Source organism: Nyctereutes procyonoides, unplaced genomic scaffold (assembly GCF_905146905.1).
Source record: "Nyctereutes procyonoides isolate TBG_1078 unplaced genomic scaffold, NYPRO_anot_genome, whole genome shotgun sequence".
NCBI lineage: Eukaryota > Metazoa > Chordata > Mammalia > Carnivora > Canidae > Nyctereutes > Nyctereutes procyonoides.
Window position 1 is genome coordinate 24305236 of NW_026575133.1, and position 22825 is coordinate 24328060.

General features: G+C 51.9%; 1 protein-coding gene across 12 annotated transcripts in view; it reads left to right on the forward strand.

The window, feature by feature from the left end:
- TACC2 (transforming acidic coiled-coil containing protein 2) overlaps positions 1 to 22825 on the forward strand; it is a 207531-nt gene that overhangs the window by 97993 nt on the left and 86713 nt on the right. For all 12 annotated transcript variants that reach the window (XM_055300200.1, XM_055300205.1, XM_055300197.1 and 9 more), the window contains 2 exons: positions 1769 to 1894; positions 12949 to 13083. In XM_055300200.1, the coding sequence (XP_055156175.1) occupies positions 1769 to 1894; positions 12949 to 13083 (261 nt within the window). The remainder of the gene's footprint in view (positions 1 to 1768; positions 1895 to 12948; positions 13084 to 22825) is intronic.

Consider the following 22825-nt stretch of genomic DNA (forward strand, 5'->3'; position numbering starts at 1 on the left):
ACATAGTTTTGGGAAATTCACCTTGGACCACCCCACGTCTCATTCATCTCAATGTCATGGGCAGCACTTTGTGGCAGAGCATTGGAGAGGAGTTTGGGGCTAATTCCTTGGCTTAGGATCCAGTCTCAGTCCTTCCACCTGGCCTTGGGGTCTGGATCCTGTCCACCCTGTCCCTTCCTAGTCTGCACCATCCACACTCCAGTAACAGTGCCCTTTTGCATTCATTGATCCCAAATGCTAAACTCGTTCCTGGTTCATGGCTTTCAGGTATGTGGCTTCCTGTACTGGAGGCACGCTTCCTTTCTTTTGCACTGAGGACAAGTTACTCAGCCCCTCTGTGCCTCAGTTCCTATATCTGTAAAACGAGGATAATGAGAGTACCCACCTAACAGGGTTGCTGTGAGGATCATATGTGGTGAGGATCATATCTATGAGCACTTAGGCTAACAGATCCTAGCACATAGTCATTATCACTGGGCTGGCTGGCCGGCCTCAGTGTACCACTCCACAAGGAAATGTTCCCTGGCTCCCACTACCTACCCAGACCTCCTGGTTTATGCTCTTAGCCATCTGTCTCTCCTTCTTAGTGCTTACTGCTATTGTCACTAAATAAATCAGCATTAAAAAAAAAAAAAGTCTGACTCTGGCCTAAGACTCTAAATTCCCCTAAGGCCGGACCCACCTCTTTCTCCTTCACTATGTAAGAGTCGCTATGCGATCAGTATGTGCTCAGGGACTGAAAGAGACTGTCCTGCTACTTACTGCCCAGAGCCAAGTTCATCAGAAAGAACAACTCATGGTCCTCCCTGATGAACTCACCTGATTACCAAAGGGGTTTCCCAGTGGAGTGAGCTGAGGCATGACCAGTGTGTGACAGTGACCAGCGTCCCTCTGACCTTTCAAAGCCAGCTGCTCTTGGAGGCTGTTTGGTGTCCACCTTCTCAGTGGATGAAGGGCCAGCATTGTTTTTAAGTTTTAAGTTTCAGGGTGCCTGGCCGGCTCAGCCTGTGACTCTTGATCTTGGGGCCCTGAGTTCGAGCCCTGCATCAGGGGTAGAGATACCTTAAAAATAAAATATTTTTTTCAAATTTAAATGTAGGAAATTTTTTTAAAAAAGATTTTATTTATTCATCAGAGACAGAGAGAGGCAGAGACACAGGCAGAGGGAGAAGTAGGCTCCCCAAAGGGAGCCTGATGTGGGACTTGATCCTAGGACCCTGAGATCATGCCCTGAGCCAAAGGCAGGTGCTCAACCGCTGAGCCACCCAGGCATCCCAAAAATAAAATCTTGAAGAAAATGTTTAAGTTTCTAATGCATATAGATCAAAACTTTAAAAAATGCAATTAAATGAAGTAGTGGGGAATGAAAGGAGACTCACAGCCAGGGTTTCTCCACCTGAGCACTATGACACCCTGGGCCAGATAATCCTTTGCGGTGGGGCTGCCCTGTGCATTGTAGGAGGTTTAGCAGCATCCTGACTTTTATTATTAGACTCAACAGGCAAGATTACTCTATCGCGGGGCTGTGCAGGCTTCTGAACACTTGCCCTGGGTTTCTGTGCGCGTCCTGGAAGGGGACACAGCGCTCCTGGGCCAGCGCCACCTGGGGGCCACACTTGGAGGAGCAGCAGACCTGGCTCTTGCCGGCAGGGGGGCCCTGAGGCCCTGCCCAGGGTCCCCGTAAAATGTAAAATGTGCTGTTGAAACACATTGAAAACTTTCAGGAACATTTCTGAGCCTTGCTTTTTCCCCACTTTCCTCTCCCCAGGTCACATGTACCGGATGATGTCATCCAGCCAGCTGCCCTTGAGGACCTGGAACACCCACTGTTAGCTGCCCCTTCCCACCCTGGTGATGCCTTCAGCCCGGTCTCCAGGGATCTGACTGCCCAGAGGTACAGTGGGGCCTGGGGCTGCATCTGGTGGTGGGAGCCGGGGCCCAGGCCTCGACGCTGGCCTCCCTCCCTCCCTGCCATCCTCCTCCCCCGGTCCCCTCCCCTGCAGCCCCACCTCTGCAGAGGTCTGCATGCCCTTCCTACACAGGGCCCCGTTCTCACCAGGAAGACCCTGCCCCAACGGGCATTTTAGAGATTTGGTCCCTTGTGCTCTTCAGGGGCCCCTATTTAAAACAGAAGTCTTCTGGAAGAGAGGACGTGCTATTTATACCTTGCCAAAGAATGACTTCGCTGCCTCTGACCTAGGACACAAGCGGGGTCGGCTGCTTGTTTTGTCTTCTGGCAGTGGTGGGAGAAGAGAGGAGCCAGCCATCGGATGGGGAAGGGGACCCGGTCTTTGTGCCTTTGCTTGGCTAATGAGTTGGGCCAGGCAGTCTTCCCTCACCTGCCCTTCATGCCCCAGCCACCCCACAGCAATCACAGATGTCCAAGGACACTGTGCATAACCCCACTGGCTCTTACTCTGTGTAAACCAAGCTTGCTCAGAATCAGCCTCAGGATTTGGCTCAGATGCCAATACATACACACATATCCTTCTCTCCCTAAACATACATGTTCCTCCCCACCCCACTCCTCTCTATATATAAATACAGGTTTACTTAATGTGTGTGTATATATATATACACACACACACACACACTTTTCCAGTTTTATTACAATTTAATTCACATATGACATCATAAGTTTAAGGTGTTAGACACAGATGTTTTAACTTATGTTTATATCACTAAAGCAGTTCCCATTTGCAGTGTTGCATGGCACTAGGGAAATTGTGGTGAACAGGCGCTCCCATTTGACCCCGGCCCAGGAAGCTGGTGGGACATACCCTCCCTTAGTGAAGCCTGGAAGGAGGCTGAGATCATCCTCATCCCCTCATTTTACAAGAGGGAGCCATAAGGGCAAGGGGAAGCTCTCTGAGCATTGGATGCAGGAGGACTTGGCTGGGGGGTTCTGTGGCTGCCGGAAGAACCAAAGTACCCTTGGGGCTTGGTCAGTGTTTCTGAACACTGAGGCTGTATTTTATTTTTTGTTTTATTTTTTATTTATTTATTTTAAAGATTTTATTTATTCATGAGACACACACACACACACACACACACACACAGAGAGAGAGAGAGAGAGAGAGAGAGAGAGAGAGGCAGAGACACAGGAAGAGGGAGAAGCAGGCTCCATGCAGGGAGCCTGATGTGGGACTGGATCCCGGGTCTCAAGGATCACTCCCTGGACTGAAGGTGGCGCTAAACCACTGAGCCACCCGGGCTGCCCTGTATTTTATTTTTTTTAAATATTTTATTTATTCATTTGACAGAGAGAGAGAGCACAAGCAGGGGGAGCAGTAGAGGGAGAGGGAGAAGCAGACTCCCCACCGAGCAGGGAGCCCAATGTGGGCCTCAATCCTAAGATCCTGGGATCATGACCTGAGCTAAAGGCAGGCACTTAACCGACTGAGCCACCCAGGTACCCCTGGAGGCTGTATTTTAAATGATGTGTCCCGGACCTATAGCCACCATGTGGAGCATGTCCCATCGCGTGTCCCTGTACATCCTCCAGACACCAGAGGAAGTGAGAGGTTCTGTTACAGACCCCTTTGCCCTTCTACATACGAGCAGACTGAGGCTCAGTTCCATATACGTGTTCAAGGGCACGGAGCTGGTGAGCAGCAGAGCTGGGATTTGAAGCAGATTCAGCTTGCATGCCAAAGCCTGTGGTCTGGACTTCACTGGCTGTGGGCAAAGCCAGTTTTCCTCCTCTCACGATGCTTGGGGCTTTGCCTGCATCACTGGTCTCTTCCAAGGCCAAGGAAGATGACGCATTGTAGCGAAGCTGTGTCACCTCTCACCATGACCAAGAATGATCACAGGGTACAGGAAGGAACCAGTGGTTAAGCACAGATCTATCTAATCAGTGCCAAGAACTTGGCCAGCTTTCTGGCTTCATTCCCCAGTAGAGAGATTCAGGTGGAGTTCCATGAGCGGCTCTGGTGCCTGGCCAGTGTTATTGAACATGTGTCCGGAGTTGCATTGTCTTGGTTTTACTGGAAATTGATAGAAAAGAGGCAGTGCTGATAGGAGCAGGGATTGGTCTGGCTTTGGTCACTAGCTGCTTCCACACAATACTCCTTATTTGTTGCTTCCATATTTGCGAATTTGCCTCTTTCTAGATTTATTTGTAACCCCAAGGCCAATACTTATGGTTCTTTCATGCGCATCTGTGAATATGTGTAGAGCAGAAAAAAAAAAATCATTGTCGCCTGGGGCCCTTGCTCCCCACTGAGGTAGAGCAAGCATGGCCTTGTCTGAGAGCAGCTCTCATACTGTACACAAGTGTCCTTCATGGTGGGTTCAGGGCCACGGTTTCTGTAATGTACTTTTTGCTCATGCCCCCAAACGTCACGGTGAAGTGCTGTGTAGTGCATTTTAGTGCAAGAAGGCTGTGGTGTGCCTTCTGTTGAAAATCCTTCTGTTAGTTAAACTTCATTTGGGCATAAGTGATAATGGTGTTGGCTGTGAAGTCAGTGATGTACATTAAATAACGTGTTTTCACACAGAAATGCTCATAAAATAAGGGTACCTATTGAACAGTTGACAAAAGTGTTGTGACCAGAGGCTTGCAGGAACCCAGCCCAGCATAACTGCTAGGAACAGAGGTTCAGAACTGGCTAATTCGGCATCTGTGACAACTTTATAGAATGTAGCCACTGTGAGTAATAGGAATCAGCTGCACCTGACCTTGTTGATTCAGTCCACAGGCTTAACTATGAAGGGCATTCTGGGGGCGCGGTAGCTGCTTGTTCAGCTCAGCTGTGGCCCTATTGCCGCTCCCCACCCATGTTAGCCTGTCGGGGCTGCTGTAACAAAGCACCACAGACCAGGGGGCTCACAGATCTGGAGGCTGGGTGTCCATCTCGGTGGTTAGTGAGGACTCTCTTCCATATTGCAGACTTCTCACTGTGTCCTCATGTGAGGGAACAGGCTGAGGAGCTCTGTGGGGTCTCCTTCATAAGGGCACTAATCCCATTTGTAGGGATTCTCAGGACCTAGTTGCCCCCCAAAGGTCCCACCCTTTAATTTCGGCACACTGGGGATAAGGATTCCAGTTTGTGGATTGAGGGAGACACACACATTCAGACAGAGCACCACCCTCAGATCCCCCTTGGTGTCCTGCTGAGAGTAGGGACAGGAGAGGCAGAGGGCCAGGCAGGGGGAGGCTGTGACAGGCCCTTCTAGAGGTTTGTTTCCCCAGGAGCAGTGTTGGTACTTCAAATTTAAAAAATGAATTTAAACTAAAATTTCAAAATTAAACTTAAATGACATTTTCAAAATTTCAAATTTGAAAATTAAATTAAAAATTAAAAATTTCAAAATCTAAGTTAAAATTTCAAAATTAAATTTAAAATGTCAAGATTTAAGTTTCAAAAAAAAAATGTTTTAAGTGGGGCTGGAGGGTTTGCTTTAAGCCACTCTCGTTCCCTCCCTCCAGTTGCCTGTCAATTTTTTTGTTGCCATGTCCTTCCTTTACAAGACGTCTTCTCCCTGAATCGGGAAGAAGAGAGATGGCACCCCCATCTCAGGCAATCCTCAGCTACAATGGAAGGGATTTGGAAACACCCCCTCTCTTCTATTAGAGCCACTGGAGGATGTCAAAACTTGCTTCTTCCTCAGGAAAGAGCCTGTGAACCTGCTTTAACTGGTTGAGCTTCCCTTTTTGCCATTGGCTTCCCGGGGTCCAGACCTTTGAGAACATTCTGCAAGTGACTGCATTGTCCATGGCCACTTATATTCCCATCTGTTCAGTATTTTCAAAAACATTTTTCAAGCCGTATAATTGTTTAAATGCAACCTTCCAGCTGTACCACATTATTAAACAGAGTAGAATGGGGCACTCTGGCTACGTCCCAGAACCTCCTGTGCCTTTCCGTTAGGAATCCAAGCAGAGGAGGGTCTCTCTAGACCTCGAAGCCTTCCCTGGGCACACCGCTGGGAAGCTGCTCACCTGACTCATGGCCGTGGAGGCCAGACTTCAGTGTGCATCAGAATTAACCCGGTTAGAGCACAGGTGGCTGCCCCACTCTTAGAATTTCTGATTTGGGAGGTCTGGAGTGCAACCCAAGACTGCATTCCGGAAAGTTCCCAGGTGATGGTGGTGCTGGTCTGGGGTCCACACCTGGAGAACCATGGGGTGAAGCAGTCCTGTCCCAAAGTTGTTCTCCTCCTTCTGGGTATCGACAGCTCCACAGGATTGGAGACATCTGCCCCGACTGGTGGCTAAAGTTTCTGATTTCCACCGTCGGACAGAGGAGCCAGGAGCAGAGGGGGCTGCTGCCCAGTGTCCGAGCCTCACTAGAGAGTTAGTTTCCAAGTTCAGAAACTTCAGAATTTTCTGAAGTTGAAAGTACAGGGGATTCACACTGACTTACAGCTTCTGTTTTTCCTCTTGCTCCCAAATCATGTGGTTTATTTTGGCGGCATCTGTTTGCACCAAAAGATTTTCAGCTGTGGGTATGCATGAGCGGGTTCAGCTGCCTCACAGAGCTTAGCTGAAGCTTTCCTTAAGCAAGTACCTTATTAAGAATTGAATGACAAAAAAAAAAAAAAAAGAATTGAATGACAGAGTGAAATTGTTTATTTTTTTATTTAGAAAAGGAATCATCCAAAAAATAAAAAATAAAAGTAAATAAATAAATAAAAGAAAAGAAAAGGAATCATCCAGGCGTACCTGGGTGGCTTAGTTGGTTAAGCGTCCAATTCTTGATTTTGGCCCCAGCTATGATCTCAGGGTCATGAGATTGAGCCCCATGTCTGTCTCTGCACTCAGTGGGGAGTCCACTGAGATTCTCTCTCTCTCTCTTTCCCTCTGCCCCTCCACCCCGGCTCTCTCAAATCAATAAATCTTTTTTTTTTTTTTTTAAAGAAAAGGGATTACTCAAAGATCTCTAAATAACAGAATTCCAAAAAAATTAGAAATAAATATCAGAATCCCTTTGTGCCATTTAAAAGGTATATGGTAAAGGAACATGCTGACAAATCCAGTTGATGTACCCGGTACCCAGTAGGCTGAGTAAATCGGGGTGCATCTCCATGCTTGGTCAGGGCCTTTGAGTTTCCAGTCCAACCGGCTCCTGTGAGGTAGAAGCACACAAATTGCCACCTTGGCAATGTTCAAATATTGACAATTTCATATTTCAAACGAACACAGGATTTTGTTCTTGCATTTTGGTTTCTCATGGGCCTTGAGCAGCATTAACTGTGTAGGTAGATTTTTACTTTCTGAATAAATCACTGAATCTTGGATATCTGAGGTCAGTTTCTTCTTGCCCTCTGCCTCCCCCTCTCTATAACCAGGGCCCGGGAGGGTGCAGAAGGAATCCCACGCCAGGAAAGAGGACCCACAGAGCCACTGGTGACTGTAGCGACAACTAATGACCCAGATCAGAGGCCCTCGCATAGTTTTGGGATGGCGCTTATGACCTTTCCTCTCCTCACCAGACCAAGTTTTGCTTGGGTCAAGCTTAAATGTAATTTCCCTTCTCTGAGCACAGGTGTGCTCTGCAGAGGGAGGGAGGGTAGTAAGAACGTGCTGGGAAGGAAGGAGCTCATAGGCCAGTTCAGGGTTAACTGTGCGGAGCCAGCCCCCCCGCTGGACGTGTGAAGGTCAGCGATGTTTGGGGGCCGTTCACACTCTGGCCCGGGCTGGGTTTCACATGCTGGTTTATCTCAAGGGACACTGAAATAGCCCGATGGGCCTGCCTTGGGGTTTCCAGCCAATTTGCAAGCCTGTCTGGGCACCTCGGATTCAGGCTTTGCTGCTTTGCAAAGGCTGCGTGTCAGAGGAGCCTGCTGTATCTCCTGTCACCCAGACTCGTCTTATCAAAGCACATGCCTCTGCTGGCCTGCTCTCCGGTGCCCTGACCCACTAAGCTTAGCTCTCCGGAGCAGCAGCAGCCGAGTACTTTCTTCCCTCTAGCTTACATCTGACTTTCCATGTGAGCCGAGTCCTTGGCCTTAGCTCTCGCCCTGTGACGTGATCGTGTGCACTTGGGGGATTCAAGAAGGAAAAATCAAGAGCCTGCAAGGAAGGGTCGTTGTGCTAATACCTTCCAGATGGTGATATGAAATGGAAGATAAGATGCTGTCGCCCATCTGGCCCGACAGGACGTGGCGTGTTCGGTCTGGATCTTAGGGGTGTTATCACCCGCCGTGACTGCCAGGTCACTCTGTTGTTTGTCCTTGGACAGGGGCTTAATTTGGCTACTCCAGTGGATCTCTGAAATGCAGTTCGCTGTCAGGTCCATAGGGGGCCTGCCAGGAGGGACTCAGAAGCCCTGACCAGGGAGTCCACAGGCGACAGTTAGTGACAGCATCTCACCACGGTGGGACTTGCAGGGCTGTCAGGCTGAACTCAGGCCCTGCATCGATATTGTCCGTGTTTCTTGGGTCCAGTGTGGGTGGAAACGGCATCCGAGGGGCTGGCTCGCCAGTTGCCGTTTGTGAAGACCTCGGCAAGTGGCAAACTCTGACCACTGGTAATGGCTTTCCAGGGATCTGTGTCCCAAAGGATTCTAAGGTCCCGTCCAGCTGGACCTAGCAGGGAAAAAAACAATCAATAAGCCACCATCAATAAGTCACATGTGTCTGCTGGAAGTATGGTGGCTTCTGTCTTCTGTTTGTTAACGCCTCTCTTTAACACAAAAGGCTTAAATTAAATCAACATTTCCGTCATCTTCCAAAAATATCAACATGCTGTGACTTTGAATGCAGCTTCTTTGTTCATCCACTAAGGCTTGGGAAACATTGGTTAACTCCTTAAATGGGCAGAGGGGCCTCATAGTGTGCCTAGGAAGGCCTTCACGTGCCCTACCCCGAGCCCATTTTGTAGGAGAAGAGATGAAGGCCAGAGAACAGACACGCCTGGCATAAGTGACACGAGAATACAGGTGTGAGGTCCTTGTCTCCGGGCCCTGGACTTCTCCGGGCTGGTTCGGTGCCCAACCAGGAGCTCGCCCTGAGGGCTGGCAGGGGCACTGGCCGTGACTGAGGGCCCAGCTCCCTGACGATGATGTCTCGGGCGAGCCCCTGCTGGTCAGGGGGGCTAGGGTGGACATGGGGGCTGGTGCAGAGGGGCTGAACTGTGCCCACCTGCTTCTCATCTCTGCTCTAGCAACGCTGCCCTCCGGCAGCTCAGGGGAGTGGGGTACAGAGATCTCCCCGCCAGGGAAGCTCTAGACCTTGGGGTCTAGAACCAGGGCCTGGCTTCATGGACATGCCACCCAGACAATCACCCAGGGCCCTGTGCTTATCTCAGTGCTCTGCTGTCACTGTCCTGAAATTCTTGATGCTTCGGCAACGTGGGGCTCTGCATTTTCACTTTGCATTCACTTACATTCCACTTTGCTGGCAAATTAGGTTGCTGGTCCTGCCTCCGACTCCTGATTGATTCTGATTTTCAGAATCTGGCACAGTTGTCCTGCTGTTAGTGACCTTTGTGCTGGGGAGGCCAGGGAGGCAGGGAAGGAGCTGCCACCATGTGTTGCCGAGCACTTTCCATGTCCTGGGCTCTGTGCTGGGGGCCAGAGAAGCCACAGCGGCCGCCCCAAGACTTTGGGAGGGGAGCAGGACACCCTAGCTGAAAACAGGTCAGGGGCCCAGCCCGGATTGTCCGTGCATGGTGGGCATAGTTACCCCCACCTGGGCTGGGGCTCCTTGTTGTGGTGACACCTCAGGAGGACTCTGGGGTGGGCTGGAGGGGCCTGTGAGAGGGTGGCATTCAGGGGCAGGGTGTGCTTGAGCCCAGGCACAGAAGCAAGAAGCTGCCAGGAACATCAGGGGATTGGCTTGGTGGGGTTAGAGCAGGGAGAGGGAGAGGATGCGCCTGGGAGGGGACAGGATGGAGAGGGGGCACAGGAGCCCGTGTGGGAGGCCAGGGAGTCTTCCCACCTGGATTCCTACGGCTGCGGAAAGTTTCAGGCAAGGCCAGGACCTTATCAGAACTCGGGCTGGGTCATCTGGTGACTGTGGGGCTCAATGTGAGGGGACAGAGGAGTCAGGACAGCAGGATGTGCAGAAACCTGGCTCAGAGAGGTGGTGGCCCCCAGCAGCAGAGAGAGGTGGCCTGGGACAGAGTTTCCAGAAGGAGGAGGTGACTCAGCAGGAAGGGGTGATGGAGAGACAAGGACAGTTCCAGCTTCTGGTGCTGCACCGAGTCACCAGCTGCTTCCCTGTTGGGGCCTGACGTCCCTGACCCCTGGGGATGGGCCGAGAGAGTGGTGGCCGCGTTCCTAACAGAGCAGTTGACTCATTTGTCCTGTACCTCCTGAGAGCCCAGTGCAGGAAGGGGGTGGCCCCGGGTGGTGGGGCCAGCAGAGGGCAGGGTGGAGGCCCAGGCGCCAAGGCCTCCGGGCTGACAGGGGCTGCAGGGCTGAGGGGACACCCCTCCCCCAACACACACACCGAGTTCTCAGTGAGGGCAAATGCCTGTCGCCTGTGAGCACCCTCATCAGTGGTGTGACTGTCACCGTGCTTCACCCTGCGGGTCTGGCTTTGCTCTGAGGCCGCAGACCCCGGGCAGTGTCTCCCCTCCCGTCTGCCCGGGCTTTCAAAGACAGCTATCTTTCCTTGGCGCTTTGGTAGGGTTAGGGTACCCTTAATGTAGCAGAGCCACAAATTCTATCACCTGTCTTCAGTCTGCATTAAATCAAATAAGATCTTCGTGGGGTGTGCGCAGAGGGAGCTCGGCCAGCATGATTTCTTTAGGAAACTAAGTTTTAGACGAGTAGTTTGTCAGTGGCCTGTTCGCTGCTTAGCAATATGAGTGAGTGTAAGCTTTCCAAGTGTGAAAATGGTTCTTTACGGAGCTTAAAAGCCCCCAGTAGTTTGGCATTATTCTTTTTGAATCATTTCTTTATAAAATATATTCTTTCAGCCACTGTCCAGTTGTTAGAAATCAGTTTGGACAGGCGAGGTGTCACTGTGCCTGTAAACCCACTTTGTGGTTTTGCCAAGTTCTGTCCAACACACTCGCTGTCATCTTTGTTCACGTGTGGATCGGCCTCGCCCGGGGCTTTCCCGTGGTCATTACTCTCTGGTCTCTGTTCTTCTCTTCGTTTCTGTGGGGTTCAGGGAAGAAGGCAACGTGGGTTTCAGCTCTGCCTCTGCTTCTGACCCCCGGCTTGGTCACAGCCAGCTGGGAGACCCCAGCCTCCCTCTGCCTGGGTACCGAGGGCTCACGTGGGCGGCCTGGCCAGTCGTCGGAGGCTGGCTATGTGGCCTTGCTAAGTGACCTTGGCCCTCAGAGCCTGTGTCCCTCTCTGTAAAGCAGAGATGGTGACATTTGCCTCAAAGGGTTGTTGTGATGGTTGTTTGAGGTCATGGATGTGAAGTGCTTGGTGCTGGACATGCTGAACGGGGCACCCAACATAAGGCACCCAGGATGGGGTACACGGGACTGGGTGCGCCCCGCTGGGCACCCAGGATGGGGTACACAGGACCAGGTACACTCTGCTCGGCACCCAGGACAGTGTACATGGGACCAGGTGCACCCCGCTGGGCACCCAGGATGGGGTACACGGGACCTGGTGTGCCCTGCTGGGCACCCAGGACCAGACATACAGGACTGAGCTCCCAGCAAGGCTGAGTTTCTGCTCTTTTTGTGGCTGTTGCTTAGTGATACGAAGCCAAGGTGTGGAGGCTGAGGAATTGCTGGCTTGGTGAGGCCAAGGGGCTGCAAGCCCAGGAGGCAGTGCAGGCAGCTCTGTTGTGGGCTCTGAGGACAGCCCACCTGGCAGGAGCAGAGCAGGTGACGGCCAGGATGGGGGACCTGGGGTGGGGGGTGCTAAGCACCCACTAAGAGTGACAGGGATTTGGGGCAAGCATATGAATTCTCCTAGTGTGTTGAGTGTGGGGCACCCACGGCAACTGTCCCCCAGTCCAGGAAGCCAACCACGCAGGAGGAGTTGGAGGGGATGGAGATCAGTGAAACATGATTGACCCCGCAACCCAAGTGTCCTGCGTTTCTGCAGGCTGGGGGCTTCCTGCAGGTGTTTACACTCAGAGGGAAGAAGCAAGTCCTCTACCAGAGGCTGGGAAACATCACACCCTGGCTTCGGCTCTGGGTGCTGAGTCACATAATGCCAGCTGGGCCACCTTGGGCCCTGCCAGCTTCCCTGTGGGCAGCAGTGTGGACAGCTGGAGAGAGGCTGGGAGGGCCAACCCACCCTGAAAACCGTTCCTGAGCTTTAGCCTGTGGGTGGCATTGATAGTCTTGCTTTTTGCCAAAGGAGAAACTCAGACCTGCTTGAGCTCTTTGCTTGAGAGTGTGTTTGCAGGTGGCTGTCCCCAGACCCCCTTGGCAGGGGCGGGGGGGCAGGCCTCTCTGCCTTCCAGGCATTTCCCTGGATGCCCAGCAGGGGGCACTCACCCACTGAAGGTGGACCTCGCTCTCCTGTAGATCTCTGTGCCACCCCTGGCCCCCCCACCCAAGGGGTCCCCATGCATCCCTGGAGCAGGTTCCTCGGTTACTGGTCAGCCTTTTGGCCTTGGCTTTTCCCAGCCTTGGATTTTGGGGGTGTATCCCAGCGAGTTGGCAAAGCTGAACTGTAGTTGTCAATTCACAGAGTTCATTGCCTATAAAAAAATGATCAGAAGTGATCATACAGAAGTCCCCTCGCCGAAATCAAAGAAGACAATTCACAGAGTGTGTTGAGCACCCACACTGCCTCCATCAAAGAAATGCCAGGTTCTGCTAGAGCCTAACACAGGGGGGCATTCATGACTGGCTGGGAGTGAGGGGGGTGCTGCTGCATTGGGCGGGGGTGCCTCTGCTGTGTCTAAGCAAAGGCCCTGGGGGAACAGGGCAGGGATCGAGGAAGCAGTGTGCAGGGTCTTTAAATAGCCCATTCCATGTGCCTAGGGTGGGCTGGGGGGGGTGAGGGGGGCTGATGAATGTGCCATTAATGAGCCAAGTTCCACTGGGAATAATTCTCCCTTTGTGTCTCCCAGCACCTCCCCAGCTGCTGCCTGTGCGGATCTGGTTCCCCGAGCCTCAGAACATGTGTCTTTGCCTCCTGCCCCAGCTGGTGATGGACTAGAAGCTTCCACTCTCTCCCCCAAGGGGCCGGCCAAGGACTTAAGCAGGTAGGGTATCAAGCTTTCCCTCCACGGTTGCTGCCCCTGGAGAGGAGGGGCCTGGTGGTCTCTGCCCCCTAGGCCCTGGAGTGAGCCGCATTTGGGATGGCACCAGCAAGATGTGGACAATTTGGATCTGTGATGCCATAAATAATCATTTGGGCTGTAGTCAGTCTGAGGTGTACTCCTGCAGGCAAGTGTCCACATAACAGTGGGAATATCCTGCGTGAGCAAGCAGATTATCAGGGCTCTCCAGAGAAAAAGAACCAGTAGGATGTGTATATATATACATAGATGGAGAAATTTATGTCAAGGACTTGGCTCATGTGAATATGGAGACTGGCAAGTCTCTGTGCAGGGGTGGCCGGCAGGCTGGAGAGCCAGGCCTGAAGCTGCCGCTCCTGTCTGGAGGCCACCTGCTGCCATAATCCCTCTTCTGCGGGGGACCGAGGGCCTCACTTATTCACTCATTGATTTCTATCAACATGGACTCATGGTTATCTATTTTATACCTTGGGTCATAATATAAGACTATTTTTCTTTACTCTTTATTTTTTTGCCCACCTTGTTTTAGCTTTGGCCATCGGGCCTCTGACTACTAGGGCTTCGCTTTGAGAGCGTCCAGAAGGCCCAAGGCCAGTTAGAGATACAATCAGATTTGCATTTTTATTTTTAAGTTTTATTTAAATTCAATTTACCATATAATATAACAGCCAGTACTCATCCCATCAAGTGCCCTCCTTAGTGCCCATCACCCAGTCACCCCACTCCCCCACCTACCTCCCCTTCTCCGACCCTTTGTGTCCCGGAGTTAGGGGACTCTCATGGTTTGTCTTCCTCTCTAATTTTCCCCCAGTTTCCCCTCCTTTCCTTGTGGTCCCTTGCACTATTTCTTACATTCTGCGTATGAGTGAGACATATGATAATTGTCTTCCATATGATGATTGTCCTTCTCCAGTTGACTTATTTCACTCAGCATAATATCCCTCGGATGTAAATGGTGGGTATTCATCCTTTCTAATGGCTGAGTGGTATTCCATTGTATAAACAGACCACATCTTCTTTGTCCATCATCTGTCAAAGGACATCGTGGCTCCTTCCACAGTTTGGCTATTGTGGACATTACTACTGTGAACATTGGGGTTCAGGGGACCCATGAGTTCACCACATCAGTAGTGCATTTGCTGGGTCGTATTTTTAACTTCTTAAGGAACCTCCACACAGTTTTCCAGAGTGGCTGCACCAGCTTGCATTCCCACCAACAGTGTAAGAGAGTTCCCCTTTCTCTACATCCTCAGGGCAGGCCTGGTTTCAGGACTGACCAGGGCCCCTGTATCCTGAGGCTCTGTGTCCTGCCCAGTAGGCCAGGATGGGGCCAGGTGTGGCCATGGTTCCATCACCTGACTTCTGCCCTCCACTGCACCTACAGGCTGTTGCCAGGTTCTCTCTCTCTCTGTGGCTGCTTTCAGCCACGGGGCTGTGACCTAGATCCACGGATCCAAATAAAACTTGTCTTTGCCCCTCCGGTGGGTCCCTGGAGGTTTTCAAATTAAGTTTCAAAAATGCACAGATGAAAATTTCATTTTGCTGAAATGGAAGTCGTTTTTGAACGAGCCTGGTCCAGAGTCTGAGGTCGGTACTGGTCTCGGGGTTCAGAGGTCCATCCTGCCTCCGTTCCCATTTCCAGCCAGGCTTTTTCTGATGGAGGAGGGCATGTGTTTTCGCTGTGTGCAGGCAGGGCGTGGTCCCCCCCCCCCCCCACCTCTGTGGCTTTGCCTTTCCCTCTTTGGGCTTGGAGGGGAGTGGCAGGGCAGCAAGACCCGGGGGCACATCTTATTACGAAGTCGACAGATGTTCTGTTCTTGCAAGCATGCTGGGCGACTTCCTGCTGCCTCCTTCTGGCTCTAATGGCTGCTGTGGAAATGACACAGCCCCACCTTCCCTGCACAAATGGCTTGTCTCTGGGTTTTCACACTCCTTCCCTCCCCCTACACCCGCTGGTGATCATTAGGACACAAGCCTTTGGGAGAACAGATGTGACTTTGAGAGAGGCCTGGTGGGGGAGAGAGAGCTTCATGTCTGACCCTGCCTGAAGCAAAGATCTTGTCCTGGGAGGTTCACTGTCCGTTGCGATGGCCCGGCTTTGGGCCTGTCTTCTGCCTCCAGCCCTGCCCTCAGCAAACCCCCAAATTTTTTGATTTTCGAAGATGGTCTGGAGAGCATCATGTAGTGATGAGTTGAGTTCCAGGAGGCTGAAGCCAGGCAGAGAGTCACAATAAAGAATTTCTAGCGAGGCAGGTCCAAAGCCCTCACTCATGCCAAGGCTGCCACAGCTGACCATGTGTTTTTGGACCCTCGGGAGGCTTGTGGCAAAGAGCCCAGTGTGTTGGCACATGGGCCAGGTGGGTGTGAGCCTGAGCAAACTACATCCCTGTTCAGAACTGACCTGCCAGTGGCCTGCGGGGGACCGCCGTCCCGAAGGAGTTGATAACTTGGAAGCCTGGCCAAGGGCTGCTTGGATAGATCTGGAAGGAAACAGATGGGAAAAACAGCTTCTTGCAAGGAGGAAGTGGTTCCATGCGGATGTAGGAGGCACAGGGCACAGCACCCCTAAGAAATGCTGCCCTGAACTCCAGCCTGGGTTGGGGCAGGCAGGTGGCCTCCTTGGCTCACAGGTGAGATGTCCTGTGGCCCCTGGCTGCATTGGGCAGCCCTAATTTGCTCGCATCTCTCTATCCACACTTCTCCCAGACTTAAGAGATCTTCCCGGTGCTGGAGGGAGTGCATGTCCCCCTGGCCCCACCCTGGGTGGTGCGCACCCTCTTCCGTGCAGGTTAGAGACGTGAACCCCTTGAAAAATGCCGCACATCCTTGCACTCAGAGCCCGTGCGTCTGCTGGGTCACAGCTCAGTGGTTAGTTTTGTAGGCGGGGTCAGGGCCATCCTCTCTGTTTTGAGGATGTCGGGTTGCTGCTGCTGTCAACAAGGTGCTGTGCAGAGTACATGTGAGTCTAATCCTGCTCGACCCTTATTTACATAAGCCACATGTCATTGTATGCATTCTCCTGCCTGAAAGGCCACTTAAAAAAAAATTATTTATTTGAAAGAGAGCAAGAGCGACAAGGAAAGGGAGAGAGAATCAGAAGCAGACTCTACACTGAACACAAAGCCCAACGTGGGGCTCGATCCCAGAACCCAGAGATCATGACCTGAGCTGAAACTGAGACTTGGACGCTCAACCGCCCAGGCCGCCCAGGCACCCCCTGAAAGAGCACTTCGTCCAGGGCAGACTGGGCATGGATGTGCTGTAGAGTAGCACGCTCCTGGTAGGCTGAGCATAGGCCAGCCCTCCTGGGGCCTCTGTCTCCTGAGGGGGCCGGTGTTTGAGTGGCTGCACAGGCCTGCTGGAAGCTCCACCTTGCTGGCTTCAGCAGAGGAGCAGGGTGGGGGGAGGCCGTTACCACAGCAGCGGAGGCAGTAGAAGGTGGCAGCCTCTGTCTGTGCAGAGCAGGTGTGGCGAGACGGGACCCAGGACCCTAACTGTGTCATTTCTTTTTCCTCCTTAGGGAAGGAGAGTGGGCAGCTGGGGGGGGGGGGCTTCTCTGGAGCACAGCTGGGAGAAACCGCAGAGCTTCAGCTCTGTGACCTCAGCTGGACTGGAGCCCCGGGACCCCGAGAGCAGCCTGGAAGGGAGTCCGACACGATGTGGGCTTCAGTGAGGAGCAGATGGTACAGGGGAGCTGTGAGGAGCCAGGGAGGGTGTGGCTGGGGGTGCCCAGCGCAGCTTCTGGAGGGTGGAAGGTTTCTGGGAGTTCCCACTCATTCCTGGTAAAGCCCTTGGTCCCATATTAGGTTGGCTTCCATGTTATAAGTTTGGATTTTTACACTCTAATTAGGGGGCTGCTTTTCTTCTAAGCTGGGTGTACATCTGCCTTGGAGCCCCCAGACCTAGCTGGAGGTAGGAAGAGGGAAGTTGCTAGCAGCAGGCTTGATCATAGACTGCTCGAGGGGAGGTGGAGAAATTAGACCCGCAAGGCGACCAGGGTCCAGGGAGGGAGGGTGAGAGAAGGACTTTGCACCAGAACATGCCTGGCTCGGGGCACCTCCCTGCCTGCGGGTCTGCTGCCTTTGTGGGCAGGTTAGCTTCTCTTATACTCATGAGATGTATGAGATGAAGTCACAGGCCTGATGCTGCAGCTGCAAGAAGGTGACAAGTGCTCTGAATCTAAGCAAATCCTGTAGCGTGGTCTCCTGCTTTGTTTCCATCTAAACATCTGTCCACTCACCCATCCATTCTTCCATCCATCTGCCCACCTAGCGTACAGGTCCTAGGCTGATTCCGTGCTATGTCCCATGTGTGATGTGTTGCCGGGGAGGAGCCACACGTGCCACGGCTTTGCAGGGAGGTGGAGAGGCCCAACAGATAGTTTTAGGCCACGGGGCAGGACAGGCCTGGACCGATTGGAGGGGGGCACACAGGTGCTCAGGGCAGAGCGGTGAGGTTAGTGACAAGGAGTGGCAAGTGAGGTGGGTGGTGGACAGGTTTGGAGGGGCCCGCAGCCAGGGTCCTGGGGGTTTGCTGGGATCCACAATGTGAAAGGAAGATCATCCCCTTTTTCCTTCCTTCCTTCCTTCCTTCCTTCCTTCCTTCCTTCCTTCCTTCCTTCCTTCCTTCCTTCCTTCCTTCCTTCCTTCCTTTTCTTCCTTTTCTTCCTTCCTTTCCTTCCTTCCTCGTGAGAGACACACAGGCAGAGGGAGAAGCAGGCTCCATGCAGGGAGCCTGACGTGGGACTCCATCCTGGGTCTCCAGGATCCCGCCCTGGGCTGCAAGCAGCACTAAACCGCTGAGCCACCAGGGCTGCCCCTCATCTTCCCTTTTATTTTGTTTTATTTTATTTTATTTTAATTTTTTTAAAACATTTTTTTTTATTTTTTATTTATTTATGATAGTCACACAGAGAGAGAGAGAGGCAGAGACATAGGCAGAGGGAGAAGCAGGCTCCATGCACCGGGAGCCCGACGTGGGATTCGATCCCGGGTCTCCAGGATCGCGCCCTGGGCCAAGGGCAGGCGCCAAACCACTGCGCCACCCAGGGGTTCCTCATCTTCCCTTTTAAAGCAGGGGAGAGTCCGGACCAAGTTTAGCTGTGGGGAAAATCTCCGATGGCCAAGGGGAGGATGAGTGGCGTGGCGAGGGGAGGCCAGAGGTCACCATGGTCCAGGTGGGAGGTGATGGTGGCCTGAACTTGGGTAGTGGCTGTGGGGATTGTGTGGATCTGAATCCTTGTGCGGCTTGCGTGCCTTCCTTCCTTTATTTGCTCATGAATGTTCGTGAATGTTCGTTGAGCTTCTGTTCTGTGCAGGCCTCTGAAGCTGCAGCTGGGGATGCAGCAGTGACTCTTGCAGATTGCGGCCACACTCTCCTGAGGGGACTGTGCAGGGATGGGGATTCCTGGGCTGGGCTGTGATTCTGGGTTGGGGCTCCCAGGGCTCTGGGCTCTGCACCAGCATTTCCTCTGCATGCTACCCAAAGTGGGGGCTCAGGAGGGGAGGGACATCATCCCCCCATGTGCTCCCACCCAGCATGCAGTCCCAGCTCTTCCAGCTCCTGGCTAAAGAGCAAAGCACAGCTGGTTCTTTGGGGATGACTTGCCCACTTTGTGCCCCCAAATGAGTACCCCTGCTCCCGACTTTAATAATCCATCTCTAAAGGAAAAAAAATAAAAAATAAAAATCCATCTCAATGAGCATGACTGCCTGGTAGCTTTGCAAACCATAGGGTCCTGTGACCCTTCTCAAGTTTAGATACTGAGGCTCCTCTCCCTCCCAAGTTTATTGGCCCCATTTTAAAGGTGGACAAATGGATGCCTGGGTGGCTCAGTGGTTGAGCATCTGCCTTTGATCCCCGGGTTGTGGGATCAAGTCCCGCATCAGGGTCCCTGCATGGAGCCTGCTTCACCCTCTGCCTGTGTCTCTTCCTCTCTCTGTGTCTGTCTCATGAATAAATAAATAAAATAAAAAAAAATAAAGGTGGACAAACTGAGCCCGGTGAAGTCAGGACCTTGCCTGAGGTCACAAGCTCCTAGAGCAAAGTTGCGGTGGGAACCATTTGGGTTGAGTGTCTCAGGAAGCCTGCCAGCTGAATGAGGAGCTCTGGGCTTGGTGTCCCGGGGCTGCTATGAGAGTCATTGGGGCAGGGACACTGAGTTCTCCCCGGGACAGAGTGACTCCTTGGTTTTTCATGACACAGCCACAGCCACAGCCGACACATATTGAGCACTTGCTGTATGCCTGGCACGGCTGTACTAAGAATCTTGTCTTTGATTTCGTTTAAACCTGGTGATATCGACATTGGGCGGAAAGGCCTGTTCATTTTTATTGCACAAATGAGGACACAGAGGACCAGAGGGGCTTGGTAACTTCTTTGGGTCAGTTTAAAGATTCGGGTAAATGAGCAGTTTACCCTGATCGCCATTAATCTTTCTGAATTAGGTGAATGAGGAAGAGATTTTAATTCAAATGTCATTGCTGGGCACCCAGCCTTCCCCTCCCCCCAAGTGACACACACAAAAAGCAAGACTTGTCAGTGTGGGGTGGTGTTGAGGTCGGGAAGTTGGAGGGCATGGCTCTGGGCCTTGCAGGTGACAGCAGTGGGAGGTTCTAGGATTGCTTCAGTGGTTCTCCTTAAGCTCTGGCCTCAGTTGGAAAGAATTTCAGTTTCGACCTCTCTCCTGTGTGTCCTTAATTACAGGCCTGTCCCTCCAGATGTCCACCCAGCCTTATGTCCACATAGCAGTTTAGAGCCTCCCATGTTCCTGGCTCTGGGCTAAGCATTGGGCATTCCATGGGGCATGTGGGGGGCATGGTCTGAGCCCTCCTACCTTGCCTAGTTGTTTCTTTTCTTTTTTTTTAATATTGTATTTATTTATTTGAGAGAGCATAAGCAGGGGGGAAGGGCAGAGGGAGAGGGAGAGGCAGGCTCGCCACTGAGCAGGGAGCCTGACACGGTGCTTGACCCAGGACCCTGATTTCATGACCTGAGCTGAAGGCAGACGCTTACCTGACTGAGCCACTCAGGCACCTCTCAGACTTGTTTCTTTTGTGTTGTTTTGTTTTAAAGATTTTATTTATTTATTCGTGAGACACAGAGAGAGGCAGAGACACAGGCAGAGGGGGAAGCAGGCTCCATGCAGGGAGGCTGATGTGGGACTCGATCCCGGGGCTCCAGGATCACACCCTGAGCCAAAGGCAGCTGCTCCACTGCTGAGCCACTGGGCACCCCTCAGATTTGTTTCTTAAGGAGAAATGATGCTGGGGATGCTGGGGGTGGGGGTACTACCCTAGGATGAAGGGGTCAGAGCAGGCCCTTTTGGAGAGAGAAGTTGGCCTCCCAGAAACAAAGGAGCCACCCCAAGTGGGCGATCAGAGGCATGTGTCCCAGGCTGGGCTGTCACCACATGGTGGAAATGCTCACACAAAGCAGGAACCCTTCATCTCTTTCTGGATTAATAACTTAACGAGATGCAAAACCATGTAAATGTACCATATGCACTTACGCTGCGTCAGAACTGAATCCGAAGCAGCCTCTGAGAGCTGCTAGGAAACGTGGTGGTGCCTCTCCCACGCTTCCTTAAAGCCAGCGGGAGGAGGCAGGAATTGGGTCAGTCTGTTGTCACGGCAAGATTGGCTTCACATGGACAAATCAATTCCTAAAAATCGGAGTATTTAGGGAAAATAATCCCTTATCTTCAGACACAGTTACAGTGACGACTAGACAGGGTACAGGGGGAATTACACAGACAGGCCCACTGGGATGGTCATGAAAAGGGAAATATTTTTAGGGCTGGGTAATGCACACACAAGCTCACGCATGTCTGTGCACGCAGGCACGTCTGTGCACACGCATGTGGCTACACTCACACCCACACACCCACGCACTTACTCGTTCACTGTCTCCTCAAACGTTATGCTAATTATGCTATCAGTAGGTGCTCATGGGTGCTATTTCTGGCCCAGCCGTTCTGGATTTCTGTTCTATCCTGGAGCCTTGAGTCAGCAGTTCTGGTCCTCAGCTCCTGGCTTTCACTGCGCTGCTCCAAGTAGGGCAGCCCCATGGCAGGCTGGGTGTCACTGCTATTCAGGCGTGGAAAGCAATGCCCCCCAGACTAGCTGACGGGTGGCCTGCCTGGTGAGGGGGCCGCTGCTCCGGCCGGGGACCTCACCAGGACCCGCTCTCTGTTTCCAGTGAGGGAAGGAGCAAGACGCCTTGAGCTTCTGAACGTGCCTGTTTGTATTTTCATCTTGGAAGCATTGCCACCCCAAAAGGCCTTCCTGGAGCCATGGGGAGGAACCCTCTCCCCACGCAGAAGGGGCACCTGATGTCCTCAACCTGTTTCTCCAGTCCGGCCTTAGAAACCTGCTTTGCTAAAGAAAAAAAAAAAAGAAAGAAGAAAAAAAAAAAAAAGAAACCTGCTTTGCTGCTGATTTTGGCAGCTGGGAGGTCCCATCTCTGTTTACACCTGCTTGTTTTTCTTAAAAGATCTGCCCCCCCCCAACCCCCAACGAGTTGCCTCTAAAACCAGTCAGCATAAGCTCTAGAGGAACTCAGTGGATTAACACATCAACATTCAAACCGAATACGGTATTTAAGCTCTCTTAACAGGCCCTGAAAAGTACTTACAGACTTTTCTGTTCTTGGAAATATTTCCCTGAGAAGAAAGGTGGAGAACACTGGCTGTGTTCTTAATCTGAAAGAAAGAAAGAAAGGTCCAGGCACGTATTTCTCTTCTTCCCAAGTTTGAGTGAAACTTGACTTTATTCCTGAGTATGAGCTTGAATGTTGGAGGTCAGAGTTTTATTTGACCCACGTCCGCCTTGGGCCACCCTGTTTTTGCCTATGACCTTAAACCTAGTTTATAAAACTAATCAGAGGAACAGGTCTGGATTATCCGAAGACAGTTATTACCTGAGAAAGGCCGCTTAAAATGAACCTATGTAATAAATCAAAGTTTTTTTTTTTTTGAGGATTTTATTTATTTATTTTATTTATTTATTCATGAGAGACACACACACACACACAGAGGCAGAGGGAGAAGCAGGCTCCCTGAGGGGAGCCTGATGTGGGACTCGATCCTGGCACCCCGGGACTCAGGATCACGACCTGAGCCAAAGGCAGATGCTCAACCACTGAGCCACCCAGGTGCCCAATAAGTCAAAGTCTTATGGTAACTGCGTGGAAAGGGTTTAGCTGCGACTTAACCTTGAGAAAGAAATGAGAAATTATGAAAATGGTTAGTTGTATACATAACAAGATGTAGGAGGTCATGATTACCATATGCTAGTTTTTAGAACGAACAAAGCATTCCAGCCCTGGGTGACTGCCTGAGTTTCAGGGTTGCGAGTTCCTCTCCTCACACGCGAGTCCCTTCTCCATACACCCATGGGGGCTTTATGAGTTTTCTGAAGGGCTTCTCTCAGCATCTTGATCTTGACATTCCCTCTTCGAAGCTGTCTCCTTCTTCATCCCTCCGATCCCCTCTGGTGGTTCACCGATGGCCGGCTGTCACGGCTTCTCCAGAATCCGTTTCTCTGACTTAGGGTGTCCTGCGTGTTCCCCCAGGTTTTAGCTTCCTTTGCAGTTGGCAGCACGGGCTATTTGCCTGATGGTCGTTGAGAGACAACTGGTGCCACTTTGAAGCCAGGAGGGCTTCCTTCCCTGTGGGAGGGGAGGACCGAGTCTGTAAGTGGTTGCT